The sequence below is a fragment of the Poeciliopsis prolifica genome, unplaced genomic scaffold (assembly GCF_027474105.1).
Source record: "Poeciliopsis prolifica strain line A6 unplaced genomic scaffold, Auburn_PproV2 SCAFFOLD081, whole genome shotgun sequence".
NCBI lineage: Eukaryota > Metazoa > Chordata > Actinopteri > Cyprinodontiformes > Poeciliidae > Poeciliopsis > Poeciliopsis prolifica.
Genome location: NW_026562456.1, coordinates 333,523 through 347,345, shown reverse-complemented (window position 1 = coordinate 347,345; position 13,823 = coordinate 333,523). Strand labels below are relative to the sequence as shown.

At 39.0% G+C, this 13,823-nt stretch overlaps 2 protein-coding genes across 5 annotated transcripts; one reads left to right on the top strand and one right to left on the bottom strand.

Annotated features, from left to right (window-relative positions):
* LOC129352874 (CCR4-NOT transcription complex subunit 2-like) lies at window positions 1-11,778 on the bottom strand. 4 transcript variants are annotated; one of them, XM_055022069.1, is made up of 15 exons: window positions 11,676-11,778; window positions 9,266-9,400; window positions 9,034-9,100; window positions 7,637-7,784; window positions 6,998-7,198; window positions 6,519-6,574; window positions 6,262-6,414; window positions 5,555-5,682; window positions 5,351-5,474; window positions 5,123-5,279; window positions 4,361-4,422; window positions 4,146-4,195; window positions 3,944-4,044; window positions 3,706-3,850; window positions 1-2,436 (listed from the first exon to the last, which is right to left on the bottom strand). In XM_055022069.1, exons 2-15 carry the CDS (start codon window positions 9,386-9,388, stop codon window positions 2,350-2,352), a joined length of 1,602 nt encoding a protein of 533 aa, XP_054878044.1. In that variant the 5' UTR covers window positions 9,389-9,400; window positions 11,676-11,778; the 3' UTR covers window positions 1-2,349. The 4 variants fall into 4 exon arrangements, with proteins under 4 accessions (XP_054878044.1, XP_054878045.1, XP_054878042.1 ...); XM_055022070.1 differs by having other exon boundaries at window positions 5,351-5,471; XM_055022067.1 differs by having other exon boundaries at window positions 6,289-6,414; window positions 11,676-11,759.
* Window positions 11,779-12,992: 1,214 nt separating this feature from the next.
* LOC129352843 (histone H2A) lies at window positions 12,993-13,524 on the top strand. The gene has a single exon (XM_055022016.1). The coding sequence runs from the start codon at window positions 13,008-13,010 to the stop codon at window positions 13,392-13,394; it is 387 nt and encodes a 128-aa protein (XP_054877991.1). The 5' UTR covers window positions 12,993-13,007; the 3' UTR covers window positions 13,395-13,524.
* The last annotated feature ends 299 nt before the right edge of the window (window positions 13,525-13,823 follow it).

Genomic DNA, 13,823 nt, shown 5'->3' with positions numbered 1-13,823 from the left:
TCAGTTTCATTACCAGAATATTTATTTTATTCTTTTTTTCCTATTAAAACACTAGCTGCCATATTTGATAAAACAGCCAACGGCTAAGTCCTCCAATCAAATCGCCTCAGACAGGTCACATGGGTCTGTGGGCGTGTCCTTGGCTTGTTGCTTGTGGCATGACCAAGCTGTTGTCATGGCGACCGACATAACAGGAAGTCTCATATTGCATCATTCAGAGGCCGGGTCTCCTTGTTTGGGGCCAATTTCTCTTCCTGTCGTTCTGCTGCCTTGGTGTCGTGAATAATTATTCAGAATACACCCACATGGCACAGTGGCGCCTCCTGGAGGGAGTTTAGGGTAACTGAATGTAAAGTAAAAAAAAAATGCAGGAGTTTGGTTTGGTTTTCTTGCAGACAGTCTGAGTTTTGTTTTTGTCTCCATCCACTAATTACAGCCAGCTGTAAATTAGCTGAGCAGGATGGCAGGTGGAAGCAGCTGCTCCGACTCCAACAACAATAAATCCGCATAAATCAATTAGCACCTCTAAAAAGCTGCTCTAAAAGGTAAAAATGTCACGCTTCCTTCTGATTACATGGTCCCAAACCTGGAAAACACAATCATGAAGATTTCAGCAAGAAAACCAAAGAGTCAGAGTAGCTTCTGGGGGGAAAGAGGACGAATGTAGCAGGGGAATAAAAACAAAGAGGAATGGAAAAACAAACATGGATGTTCGGATAAAATAGAAGAAAAGTGAAAGTAAAGGTCAGAGCTGACTGTGACCTGAAGAAAGGCTGCCGTTTCCATTTCAGTCCAGAACAATCTGAACTAAAATCTTCCTTTATAGGTTAACAAACAGAGGTAAGAGGTTGAATGCTGTTTTTTACTGTCAACAAAAGCACAAAATCGCACTTGAAACAAGTTTAAAATATTCCCTAAAGTCAGGATTTTAAGCAGCTTTAATTTCTGACTGAACTTCCAGTCCGTGTTGATTTTTGGTACATTTATCATAAAAACCAATCAATTGCTGCAGGTTTCCAGCAGATGTTAGGAAACAGGAAAACATCCAGAAGAGACATTAGAGCCTCTATTAACGGGTTATGAGAAGTTAATGCATCAAACAACTCAGTTCACTTGAAGATAAATATTATAAACATTTAAAAACTCTAAGCTCATTTGTTTAACAGTAAATTCAAAGCAGGTTTTTACTGTCTGACGTTTCTTTGGCTGTTTTTATATCAGATAAACAAAATGTTCAATAGAGCTACAAAATGTCTGCTAGCTTCAGCTAACTCTGGGATTATTCCAGCAGAAATATCTGATTAGATAAAAATGATTGTTGATGGTCAGATTTTTAGAGAAAAGTAAAGGATTTTTTATGAGAAATTTAAGAAATTATTTTACCCAAATCAGAATCTAGAGCTTTTAAATACTTACAAACAAGTGGATGTGTTTATTTTTTTCTACATTTAACTATAAAATGTATTTATTTTTATTTTCTCCTTGAAAAAGGAAAAAAAAAAACTTTTTTTTCATGATCAATATTCTTAGTTATATTAAATTGAACTTTTTGTTAGTTTTATTGATTGTTTTTGCTGTTTCCATTTCAAACATCTTAGGTTGTTTTTTTAAATTATTTAAATGAAACCTTAGAAAAAACTAAGATTTGCTTTAATACTAAACACCTTCATGAAGACCAAATGTTAAGTGTGATTTGTTGACAATAAAAAAATGTCATTTTGATGTAAATAACCGAGTTTGCCAAGAAAAAAAAAGCTTCAGAAAACACAAACCAACCCGTTCCAGTTAAAGTGGCGTTTCTGAGTTCTCTACATAACATCAAGAAAACAGAAAAAATATATATATTTTCTCTTTTATTATGAAATAGTGCTACAATGTACATTGCATTTTGTCTCCTGATTGCCCACTGAGTGGTGATGTGTGTCCTGATCTGTAATTCTGGTAAAAACGAAAAAATATTTTCAGCTTCTTCTGCACCACAGAGTGAAAAATTCTCCATCCTGACGGGCGAGTAAACCCAGATTTCTCTGTTAAAACCTGTTTCTCCATAAAAGCTTCTTTAGAAAACAACAGTCAGTTTTTGAGTTGTTACCAGCTCTGTCAGTTTCACTCACCAGACCAAAACAAGTCATGGAGAAGAAGCGGGAATAAAATAAAAACAGAAATGAGGTAAAAGACAAACGTAAAAGAGAAAAAGGTCAAATGATGAAGTCTGTCAGAGAGGTGGGCACCGTCCTGAGTCCTTACAGGCCAGATTCATGTGAGTGGCAGAGGCGGGAAAACCTCCAAGGGCGGGACTGATGAGCCAGGAGGGCCAATGGCAGGCAGTCAGGAAGGAGGAAGAGCCAATCAGAAGGCCTGCTGGGCAGGATTGTAGTTGAAAGTGGAGGGAACATGAGGTCGCTCTTCTAGTTTGTCATATTCAAGATGAAACTCCTGAAAACAAGGAATCAAACGCTGCAGTGAGATTCACCAACACTGAACCAGAGCTAAACACTTTATGCTGCTAATGAACCATAAACTGTCCCAGAAATTAATGTGATATAAGTGACAATTTAGATGTTTTTAAAACATTTTCAATGAATCTGAGAAACACAAATAAAATTCATGTTCAACTTCTAAAAGGTTCACTAATATTTAATTTCTACAAAAAAAAAAGATTTTGAAGAAAATTGCCTTTCAAAAATACTAATCAATAGAATCAGAACAAAAAAAACAAAAACAGGAAAATCTGCCCATCATCATTTTTGCAAAAACAAAAACTCCTGCAAACTAACGACTTTGTACTGTGTGTCAAATGTTTGCAGCATCTCTTTAACTTTTAAACAAACTAAACAAATGCAAATTATGAAGCTCACTTTAATTTATGATGTGATTAATTGATCTATTGCTTGTGATGACAGGTTTAGTCATGTTGATCTGAAACAGTAAAAGGCTGAACTAGAAATCTTCAGTTTGATCAGATTTACGTCTTCAATGTTTCCTGATTGAAATCCATATAAGGCACCTGCAGTGTAATTTTGGTTAATTAATTGTTAACCATTGTTGTTATTAACAACAATAATGTTGTTTAATAATTATGGAATTTATTTGTTTCATACTTTATCATTTTTGCTATATTTTGAAAACATTTAGCAACTTGTGTTTTCAAATTTGAGAAGTTTGAAAAGATAAGTTTATGTTCATGTTACATAAGAAACCTAACCCTAAATCTAACCCTTTGCAAACTTTCAGCTTAAATGGAAAATCTAAGTTCGACATACAATATTTAAATTATAACATCAAAATAAAATTGCCGCTCGAGGGTTGAAGCCTTTCTAAGGGTTTGGTGATTCATCATTTGGTTCCACTAAATGCCGTCTTGGTGTAGCGCTTCAGCGTTAGCAGAACTAGGGTTCTAAGGTTAGCATAGCTAACTCTTGAGCTTATATAGAAACTGCTTTAACTGCTCCTGGAGCACTTAAACATTCTGGGGAAATTTGAACCAATATTAGGTTAGTTACAGTAGCAAAGTTAGTGGCATCGTAAAATATTATTTCTAATGTCATATGAAGATGTCATTAAGACACAAAGATGGTAAACTAATAAAATGAATGTTGTGTAATCATAAAGTACAATTATTCCAGTTTTAAAAACAAACCATATGTACTTCTTGCAGGAACCAGAAGTACATATGAACGACTGTAAACCAAATCACTGGTTCACCTTGGCAACCTTCCTCCAGTTGAGACAATCGAAGAAGTAGTAGGTCCCTCTTTCGTAGGCGTTGGTCTTTAACGAGGGCTCCATCCCAGGGGCCCGCGTTATCCAAACCCGCTCCTCTTTATGATACCGCCAGTCCCGGTTAAAACTGGACACAGAAAGGCAGACATGCTGGTCAGTTGGCAGCGTGTGGGCCGGCTGGCCGGCCGGCCGGGATCCCAGCAAAGGACGGCGGCCTTACAGTTCTACTGCAGCCAGCAGCTGGAGCAGGTCTCCTCCGTTCATGTAGTAGAGATAAAACAGCAGATCTTCTCCGTACCGAGACAACTTAATGGCTGCTAGCTGCAAACAGAGAAGGAAACCCGTCATAATGATGCAGATTACACAGATCTAAGACATTTTGACAGGTTTTACACCATGAATAAGAGTGTTTTGCTGCGTACTTTGTCCCTTATGTGGATGTTGGTTAGATACTCTGACGGGACGTGAAAGTCTGCAGAGACGAACCAAAGAATGGTTTCAGAACTCATACTGAAAAACACTAAAACATGCTAAAAAAGGACTGAACAAGACGCTGAGTGAACAAAGAATTAAATATTTTCAATTTTAACTTCAGCACATTTACAATAGTCACAGGTTTGTTGTGAAGGAAACTCACCGATGTCCTGCGGCCGACACGGCGCCGACGCCCAAGGAGACGCAAACTTAGGATACAGATTCCTGACAGAAACACACACACACACACACACACACACACACACCTACTGTCACACCAGACGTTTCAATGCAGCAGAAACATTTTATAAATCTGTTAAACGTTTCTCCACTTCGCCTTAGTTCAGCCGGTCAGGTAAAAGATAAAATACACTGAATGATGGTGAGAAACCATAAAATCTTTCTGTTAAAGTTGAGTTTTCTGCTTCTTTCACTGTGTGTATGTCTGAGTGCGTGTGTGTGTGAGTGTGTGTGCGTGCGTGCGTGTGTGTGTGCGTGCGTGTGTGTGTCTGAGTGTGCGTGTGTGTGTGTGAGTGTGCGTGTGTGTGTGTGTGTGTCTGAGTGTGCGTGCGTGTGTGTGTCTGAGTGTGCGTGTGTGTGAGTGTGCGTGTGTCTGAGTGTGCGTGTGTATGTGTGCATGTGTGTGCGTGCGTGCGTGTGCTTGTGTGTCTGAGTGTGTATGCGTGCGTGTGTACGTGCGTGTGTAAGTGTGTGTACGTGCGTGTGTGAGTGTGCGTGTGTGTGTACGTGTCTGAGTGTGCGTGCGTGGGTGTGTGTGTGTGCATGTGTGTTCGTGTGTGTCTGTGTGTACGTGCGTGTGTGTGTGTGTGTGTGTGTGTGCGTGTCTGTGTGTGTGTGCGTGTGTGCGTGTGTGTCTGTGTGTGCGTGCGTGTGTGTGTGTGTGTGTGTGTGTGTGTCGTCTTACTCAGGTGAGTTGAGGTTCAGGCCCAGTGTGGTGAGGTCTGAGCCCAGCGCTAGGTGAACCATGCCCGGATCCGTCTCTGCCGCCCGGATGAACGTCAACAAGCCGATCATTCCAAACTGGTCCGTTACCATGCCGACGGGAATGTTGGTCACTCGGCCTGAGACGCAGCGTTAATGAGGAGACTGCCTGCAGCGGCGGCTCGGTGGGGAGGAATGAGGAGTTTCTTACCATCGGGAAGAACCTGGATGCCTTTCTTCTGCTGGTTGTTGTTGCTCGGAGCCGAGCTTTTATCGCCGGGGAACTTGGGACCGTCGGCGCTCGAAGACGCCTTTCCCGACGAGTTCAGGTTCTGCTGGGAAACGGCAGAGAGCAAGAACTCAGAAAGGAAACAGCTGAGAAACAGTGAGCTCGTCCTGTCTGAGGTGTTCAGACCGTTTTGTCGTCGCTGTTGCTGTTGGGATCTTTAGTTTGGTAGTTTGGACCGGGGAGAGCTGGGAAATCTTCATTATGGATCGAAAAGTCCTGTGACTGTTCACTGGATGGCTTGGTTACCATGCCAACTGGGAATAATGAAAACAGAAACTGATCCATAACTATATGCAGGGCTCGTTCAATTTTCACACAGAAAAATTCAATTTTCAAACTTTTCCAACTTCAAATAAATTAACTAAAAAAATAAGTTTAATTTACTATTCTATAACATCCTTTATTACTGTTATTAATAATGTCTTGAGATATTATTGAACATTTGCAGAGACAAAATAAACTAATAAGTTTGATCATTCTAACGTGGAAAGTTTGATTTTACTTCAAACAGTGAAGAAAATTCTGTTTTATGTTGGGTTTATGTAAATATCTGATTTAAATTGTAAATAACTTTTTCCAGATGTTACATTTCACTTAGTTACAAAACTTTAAACTACAGTTTAAAATCAAGCACTTTCAAGAACTTTATGCAGAAATTAAATGATTTCAAGTATGAATATAAACACCCAGAAACAGCATCAAAACAAAAAATATTAAATGCAATAAAATTTTTACATTCATGTAATAATTACAGAAAGACGAAAACACAAATGAAAAGAGGAAAGGTCATTTGACAGTTTGCAGTAGTGAAATAAAAAGCTGCATGCTCGTACGGATGTTTTGTATCGTCTGTGTGTTACCGTAGGGCGCCCGGCCGGCCAGCGGGTTCAGCTGCGGGGTCGGGTTCGAACTCCCGTCTCTCCGGCTCCGGTCCGCCAACGCCGGGAAGTCGGACAGATCCAACCCCGTCACATTCTCACTGCCGTCTGGAGGAGCAGAGACAACAAACTGGCTTCAAACGCCGTTTCTACAAACTTTTACTTTTATTCCTGACACTAAAATCTGATCTAGCAGGTTTCATGTCTTGTACCTGTGCCGTTGAAAATGTTGCTGGTTAAGGAGTTGCTCATGTTGAAGCCTGGATTCCTTTTAGAAAAAACAAAAAAAGGTGAACTAAATAAAAATAAATAAATAAGCTAGTAGAAAAGGCAGTAAAATGAGAAAAGAGAATAAAGGAGAAGATGTTCTGCAGACAGAAAAATGTTTTTATAGTGTTTTCTAAACTACAAAGCACCAACATGAGAAAATAAAAACAAAGTAAAATCATTTGAACTTTAATGAGATAATTGTTATCTCTTCAACAGTGAATTAATCATTAATTGAACAAATAAAGAATCGATGTACATTAAAAACCTCCAAAGGATTTTACACTTGTAAACTTTAATCAGTTTAAAATTGACCAGCTTTGGTTCAGTGTGAGTTTCTATAGATCAACTGAAAATAAAACGTTTTAACATCTTTAGAGAAAACAGTCCAGAGTATTTCAGATCATGATGGCGTCATGAGAACCTGTTGAAGGAGAACCGCGCCTGCTGCTGTTTGGGCATGCCGATGATGCTGGGAGACGACCTGCTGGGACTCCCCATGGTGCCGCTCCGCCCTGCGCCACCGCCGCCTCCTCGCTCTCCTCCCGTCTGCCCCGTGGGACCGCCCACCTGCTGGTTGTGGTTCAGAACGCTGCGGCTGCTGGTTAAGGGCATGATGGAGGCCCTGCACCAGGAAGAGACAGGAATACGTCTCATTCATCACATAAAACATCATCATGATGTAAGTTACAGAAACAGATTCTGTGTTTATTATTTCAGAATCTACACTATAGTTAATATAAGAGAGGAGCTTTTATATTATATTAAGGAGGCAATATTTTAGTAATCAATTAATTGAATAAAAGGTGTCCTTTCTGCACTTAAGTTTTTTTAATGCAATATTAAAAATACGTTAAAAGACGTAAAGAAACAAATAATTAGGTTCATTTTATTGTTACAAACATTATTTATTTCTGTTTCTACTCCACAATGAAACCAAATTAAACCATAAATTCACTGTAACAACAAGAGTCAGCCTGAACTTTTAAAATGTTGAATTGTTTTATAAATCCACAGAAAAACCAAATCATGACAATAAAAACAAACACATGAGGGAGCAAACCTGTTGGGCGATGAGGGCGTGTGCAGCGGTCCAGAGTTGGGAGTACTGGTGTGATTGGAGAGCTGGCCGGCGGGTTGGGTCAGCGAGCTTCGACTGAGCTGCGGCGCCGCGCTGCTGTTGATCCCACGGATGGGGAAACCCAGAGCACCTGCAGAGAGAGGAAGTTTCTGTGTTTAGCTAAGAGAATAAAACTAAAAGGTTTTATGCTAATCTGAGCCAAGCAGAGCAGAGAGGTTGGAGAGGTTCATGAAGATCTGAAGAGAAAGACGGAGCTGAAGATATTTCACACGGAGTTCAAGGTGACATGTCCGCGCTGACGCAGTGTTTTAAAGAAAACCGTAAAACCTTCAGCAATGACGCTTACACTTCCTCAAAGCCTGTAGCTACATTTTGATGCATAAATTATTTCTGGAGAGTGAAATATTTGCAAACGGCAGCATTTTGTTTGTGAAAAACAAGTAAACTTAAAAAAGCATCAGTTGGTACTGTAGCAGTTGTAGATCATCGGGTTACATTGTAAACCTGAAAACGAACAAAAACTTGCATAAAACTAAAATTATGATTTTAGAAAAAGAATAAAAGACATCAAAAAGTTGGATCATTTGAAGACAGCTTAATGCCTTCTGATTAGTTTAAAAGTTGAATGGAGTTTATAGGTTGAAGATGGCAGAAGTAATAAGCAGGCAAAAAGCAAAGATTTTACTGAATTTTGAATAAAAGATAAAATATTTCAAAAATGATAAAAAATAAAAGTAGTTTTAGTATGCAGAAGTATTTAGGCTGAAAAACGTTCAGAAGACAGAAAATTGAAGAAAAACACAATGTTAAGCATTCTCACTTGAATATTGATTATGAAGTCTTTGACTTTATGATGGTAAACAAAATACATTGTTTTCTTGACAAAAAAATAACATATTTGGAGTGAAGGTACAACCAGCTGTTTGTCAGCCTACAGTTTCCCACAGAAGAGAAAGTGAAAACAGGAGCAAAAGTTGTAAATTTGATATGATCGCTTCAGGATGAGAATTTTAGAGTTTTTAATTATATTTTTACAGACAGACAATGTTCACCACACAGAGCTTATAAATCCCTCTATAGGGTGCGGGTCTGCTGGGTCTCCAGCCTCATTTCTCCTGAGCTCCTCGTGAAGCTAAGTAAATAATCACTTTATAAACCTAAAAGCTTAGTAAAAAAGTAGCTAAAATCTGAAGAAAACCAGTGAAAAACTTTCAGATAACTACTGAAAATGAAAAAATCTGATAATGAGGCAGAAAGAAGCAACATGTTTCAGTGATGAACTTTAATCAAAGCCAGCCGGATCAGAGGTGTACTGGACTTCAGCTGGATCTACTGGACCCTCACTGGAGAGGCTGAACTGGTCTGAGTGTTGATCTTACTCTGTGGGGCGTATAAACTGGCTCCCAGCTGCGACAGCTGACTGGATGAGGAGGAAGACGACAGCATCTGAAAAAAAGAACCAAAACAAGTTCACCACTAAACAACCAAAAACACTAAACAACTAAAAGAGCTACAGCAGCTAGAATGAAGCACTGACTTTTTCTTCATATTGTCAAACTCATGCTAACTGGGTTTTCAGCGTTGAAGCTGTGAAGCAGAACAGAGACTTACGTCTTTGTCGGCCCGGTGAGGAGCAAACATGGACGTGTGGTTGTAGTAGAGGCTGGAGTCGTCCGAAGCGTACTCGCTCTCGATCCCCCCCTCCATGAACTTCTTCCTGGTAGCACCAAACATTCCGCGTGTCACCTGAGGAACAATCAGAGACGGTCAGAACGCAGGAAACTGGGATCCAAACGTCTGGTCACACATCCGATTCATGGCAAAACAGACTAGTCACTTTTCTTTGAGGTTCCCTGCAGAGAGACTAAAGATGTTCTGATCAGATTAGGATGTGAAGAGGAAAACTTTCTGTCTGAATAATCCGGACTGGGATTTATCTTTCTCTTCCCAGAACTCAGGAACAAAATTAACTTCTCTCTGCTGAGTAAAGGTTCATTTCTCTGTGGAAAAATTCTGCATGAACTGTTTATTGCAGTCAGATGTGCTGCTGCACAACTGTATTCTTTCCAGGGCAGTAAGGAAAATATTACTTTTCAAGAAATCAATAACTATATATATCAAAACCTGAACAATGTCAATAGGTAAATGCTGATTGAATATTCAAAATTCAATATCTAGAATATTCACTGAACTCCAATCCAGAACAGCACAGCATTCTGGGAGATGTAGGCAGAAGAAATACTTTAGCCGCTCAACCTCTCATGGCTAGCTAGGCTAGGTTGGTGTCATCAACTGACTCACTCTTCCTGCTGAGTAACTTGCGCAGCAGCAGTTTAAGGTTTCACCGCCGTGCCTCATAACTGCTTCAAAATAAAAAAACAGAGTCTAGAGAAAACTGGATAAAACAGGAAATGTCACGCCACCAGTTTGACATAATTAAAAATATATATCAATAATTATTGATAGACTGATAGGAAACTGTTATATCATGACCAGCTTTTCAGGTGTATCATCCTGCTCTAGTTATATCATTTTCTAGGTGAGAAGCAAGTAATAATTTTTCTACTTTGGTAAGTAAAAAGCAGTTAAAGAAAAATTAACATCGCAGTATATCCAGAGTGTACATCATAATCTCCAAACCGTTGCATTTTATGTGTATAAACCAACTGGAAGGCAGAAATGATTTAAAACAGTTCAACTGATATGAAAACCTTTTTGTCAAATAGATCAGACCTTTATCATTCAATACAAGAAAATTGTAACTGACAAAATGTTTGATACATTTCTGCTTTAATAATTTGGATGCACAAGTAAATTTTTTTACTCTTTAGCTAACTCTTTTAAACATTTAAAGCAACATTTCTTGTTCGTCCACTTTTTCCAAATTCTCCTGTTGTAGGTGAACACACACACATCCAGAGCTTGCATTCACATGCTGGCTTGCAGAAACACAGAACTTCATAACTTTAACTCTCAAAGTAGTCTCACATGTGGAAAAGGTTCCTGATAATTCGGGATCTATTTTCAGTTTTCCACTTGCACCTGAATTAAGTATAAGATGTTTTAATGTCAGATTTGATCAAAGCTCATCTAAATGTGATGATCAGTCCAACAGGAACAAACATTACATCGTTTTTAAAGACATCCTGGGTTAAATATTTAAACACAAAAGGAGCCATAAAGCAGATGAAATACTAATCCTTGTTGCAGCTTCGATCGACGCTGGTTCCTTTTGTTTACCACAGATGGTAAAACATCATGTATCTACAGAAACTAAAAATGTTAAATGCAGACTTACTTAAAATAAAATTTGAATTCATTCGAACGACAGTTTGCAAAACAACCGCATTATAGTCCTTCAGTATAATTTATGACAGCGAGTCGGTCGGTTTATAAGCCTGGATGTGTAGCAAGAAGCTAGGAGATGTAGGCTAATGCTAGCATCAACAATAGTCAGTTTACAAGTAAAAACGCATGAATAAATAACTACGACTCGTCATGATAGTTTGTTTGTTAGTTTGGTGTGTATAAAATCTGTTTTACCGTGTCAATGTATACGTTTTAAACGATGCTCAAAGCTGCGGCTAGCCACCGTTAGCTTGTAGCTAAATCCATAGAAAACGCTAGGTTGTTAGTATGACAGCTAACAGTTAGCTATCTAGCTAGCCAGTCACAACTGTGCCGTGAAAAATATTTTGAAGTATTTATTCCCAGAAATATGATCGGTTTCACTGTGCTCCAACAGGCAGACCCCAGGAAAGAAATAAGAGCGGGAGAAAACTGTGTTTTTGTCCCTGTAGTTGACGGGGAGGCCTGCTGCGGCTCCGTCAGCTAGTTCCCTCAAAACAACAACAAAAACCAACCAACTGCTGGTTTTAAACCTTCTTTTCACACCGTTTCTCTTCACTGCGCCATTCATTTAATCACAGAAACACATCGTGTGACGGTTTATAAATAGTATATCCCAATAAGCATTTAAAAGATCAATGAAATCAGGAAAAAATACAAAAAAGGAGCTTACCGCATCAATCTGTCCTCCCACTACAAGATGGCCGACAGGATGCTGAGATGCTGACCTCTGAGGGCCATCATTCTGCTGTAGTTTACTGATCTTCCCTGTAGTTTTCTGAAAATAGTTCTGATTTATTGCGTAGTTTATTTGATTCTGCTTTAGTTAACTGACATCTACTGTTCTGTTCCTGAACGTCACTGTTATTTATTGGAGTTATTGCTTCTACAGTGTGTTAAATTTATAATAGCTTACTTTTCTATAGTGTATTCAAATGTGCTGTAGTTTAAAAATTTTAATTGTAATTTACTGAATTGCACCATAGTATTAATGAACTGAATTATGGTTTATTAACATTTATTTAACATTCCTGAAGTTTACAGGACTCAGTTGTGATTTAATATAATTTACTGCTTTGTAGTTTACTAAAATGTACAATGGTTTAGATGATGCAGTGTGACTTCTACTGTAGTTTGCTGATTTATGATTTAGTTTTCTGAAATATACTGCTGTTTTTTACACATTATAATGCTGTTTTGTAATTTAAACTAAACTACAGCTTACCTCATTTTTATTGTTGAACTTCATTGTAGTTTACAAAAGTCTGCTGTAATATATCCTAAACTCTAGTTTGTTGGATTCCGTTGAGGTTTACTGAACTATTTAGTTTTGCTGCTTACTTACCTCAGTTCATTACAAATGATTTATTGACTATATTTTCCTGAACAATACATGCCAGCCTGCTAAATAGGACACAATTCACAGATGTTTGTAGTGAATCATCTGTGAATTGATGGCAATTGTGGCAGTTGGCAAACAACCTTCTAAATTGTCTAAATTGGAGAATGGATAGTGAAATATACACTCAAATTCAAAAATACTTTATTGATCCACAAAGGTAATTTAATAATAATACTTGTTATTCTTAAAAAACTAAAAATACCTCTAAAAACTACATCTCTAACTTACCTTTGAAGTAGTTGCATTACTTCTAACTTACTTGTATTCATATTTAAATTTATAATCCGTATCAGGCTTTGATGTGCATAAGTTTTACATTCCAAAAAAAGTTTTACTGTTTCTATTTGTCCACAATAAATACAATTTGTAGCATGTATTTTCAAAATTTTAATTTGAAATGTTCGCCTTATTTTGAAAGGGACCATGTCGGAAAGTGGAAATTTGCGGTGCAAACTGAACGTTGACACGAGCTCTACAGTGATTGGACAACCCTCCTAATGCTCATGCTGACCAATGAGTGAGCAGCAGCGTCCTGTATATAAAGTTGACTTCAGCCTAGAACGATCATCTTCATCTGTAAAGAAAGGAGAAATACAGAAGAACATGTCTGGACGTGGAAAGACCGGCGGCAAAGCCAGAGCTAAGGCCAAGACTCGCTCTTCCCGTGCGGGGCTCCAGTTCCCAGTGGGCCGTGTTCACAGGCTGCTGAGGAAAGGAAACTACGCCGAGCGCGTCGGCGCCGGAGCTCCAGTCTATCTGGCGGCGGTGCTCGAGTACCTGACCGCTGAGATCCTGGAGCTGGCTGGAAACGCCGCCCGCGATAACAAGAAGACCAGGATCATCCCCCGCCACTTGCAGCTGGCCGTCCGCAACGACGAGGAGCTCAACAAGCTGCTTGGCGGAGTCACCATCGCACAGGGCGGTGTTCTCCCCAACATCCAGGCCGTCCTGCTGCCCAAGAAGACCGAGAAAGCAGCCAAGGCCAAGTAAACCTTTACAACCAGAAGAAACAAACCCAACGGCTCTTTTAAGAGCCACCCACATCTATCTGAAGAGTCGAATCCTGGTTAAACTAAACTAGTCATTAAAATTTACCAATAAAGCTGTTAAAATAAATTAACGGTAAAGTGTTGCCAGTTGAGGTGGGTTCCCGCCAAATTGAGCTCCATATGAACGTGTCTGCCTGGGGAGAGCCGTTTTTGAGCTGCTGTTAACATGTAATGGGTTAGAAGTGTTCAAGAAATATTTTTGTAAGTACTTCATTGTGATGGAACAGCATAAAACTTTCGTAATCATCTCTAAAATCTCAGTAGTAGTTACTAGTTAATGGAAGTGTAATTTTGTGTTTATGTTCAAGAACACCTGAAGTCTCTGTTAAGTTCTTTGCATCCCGATAGGTTCTGGTCAGAATATAATGGA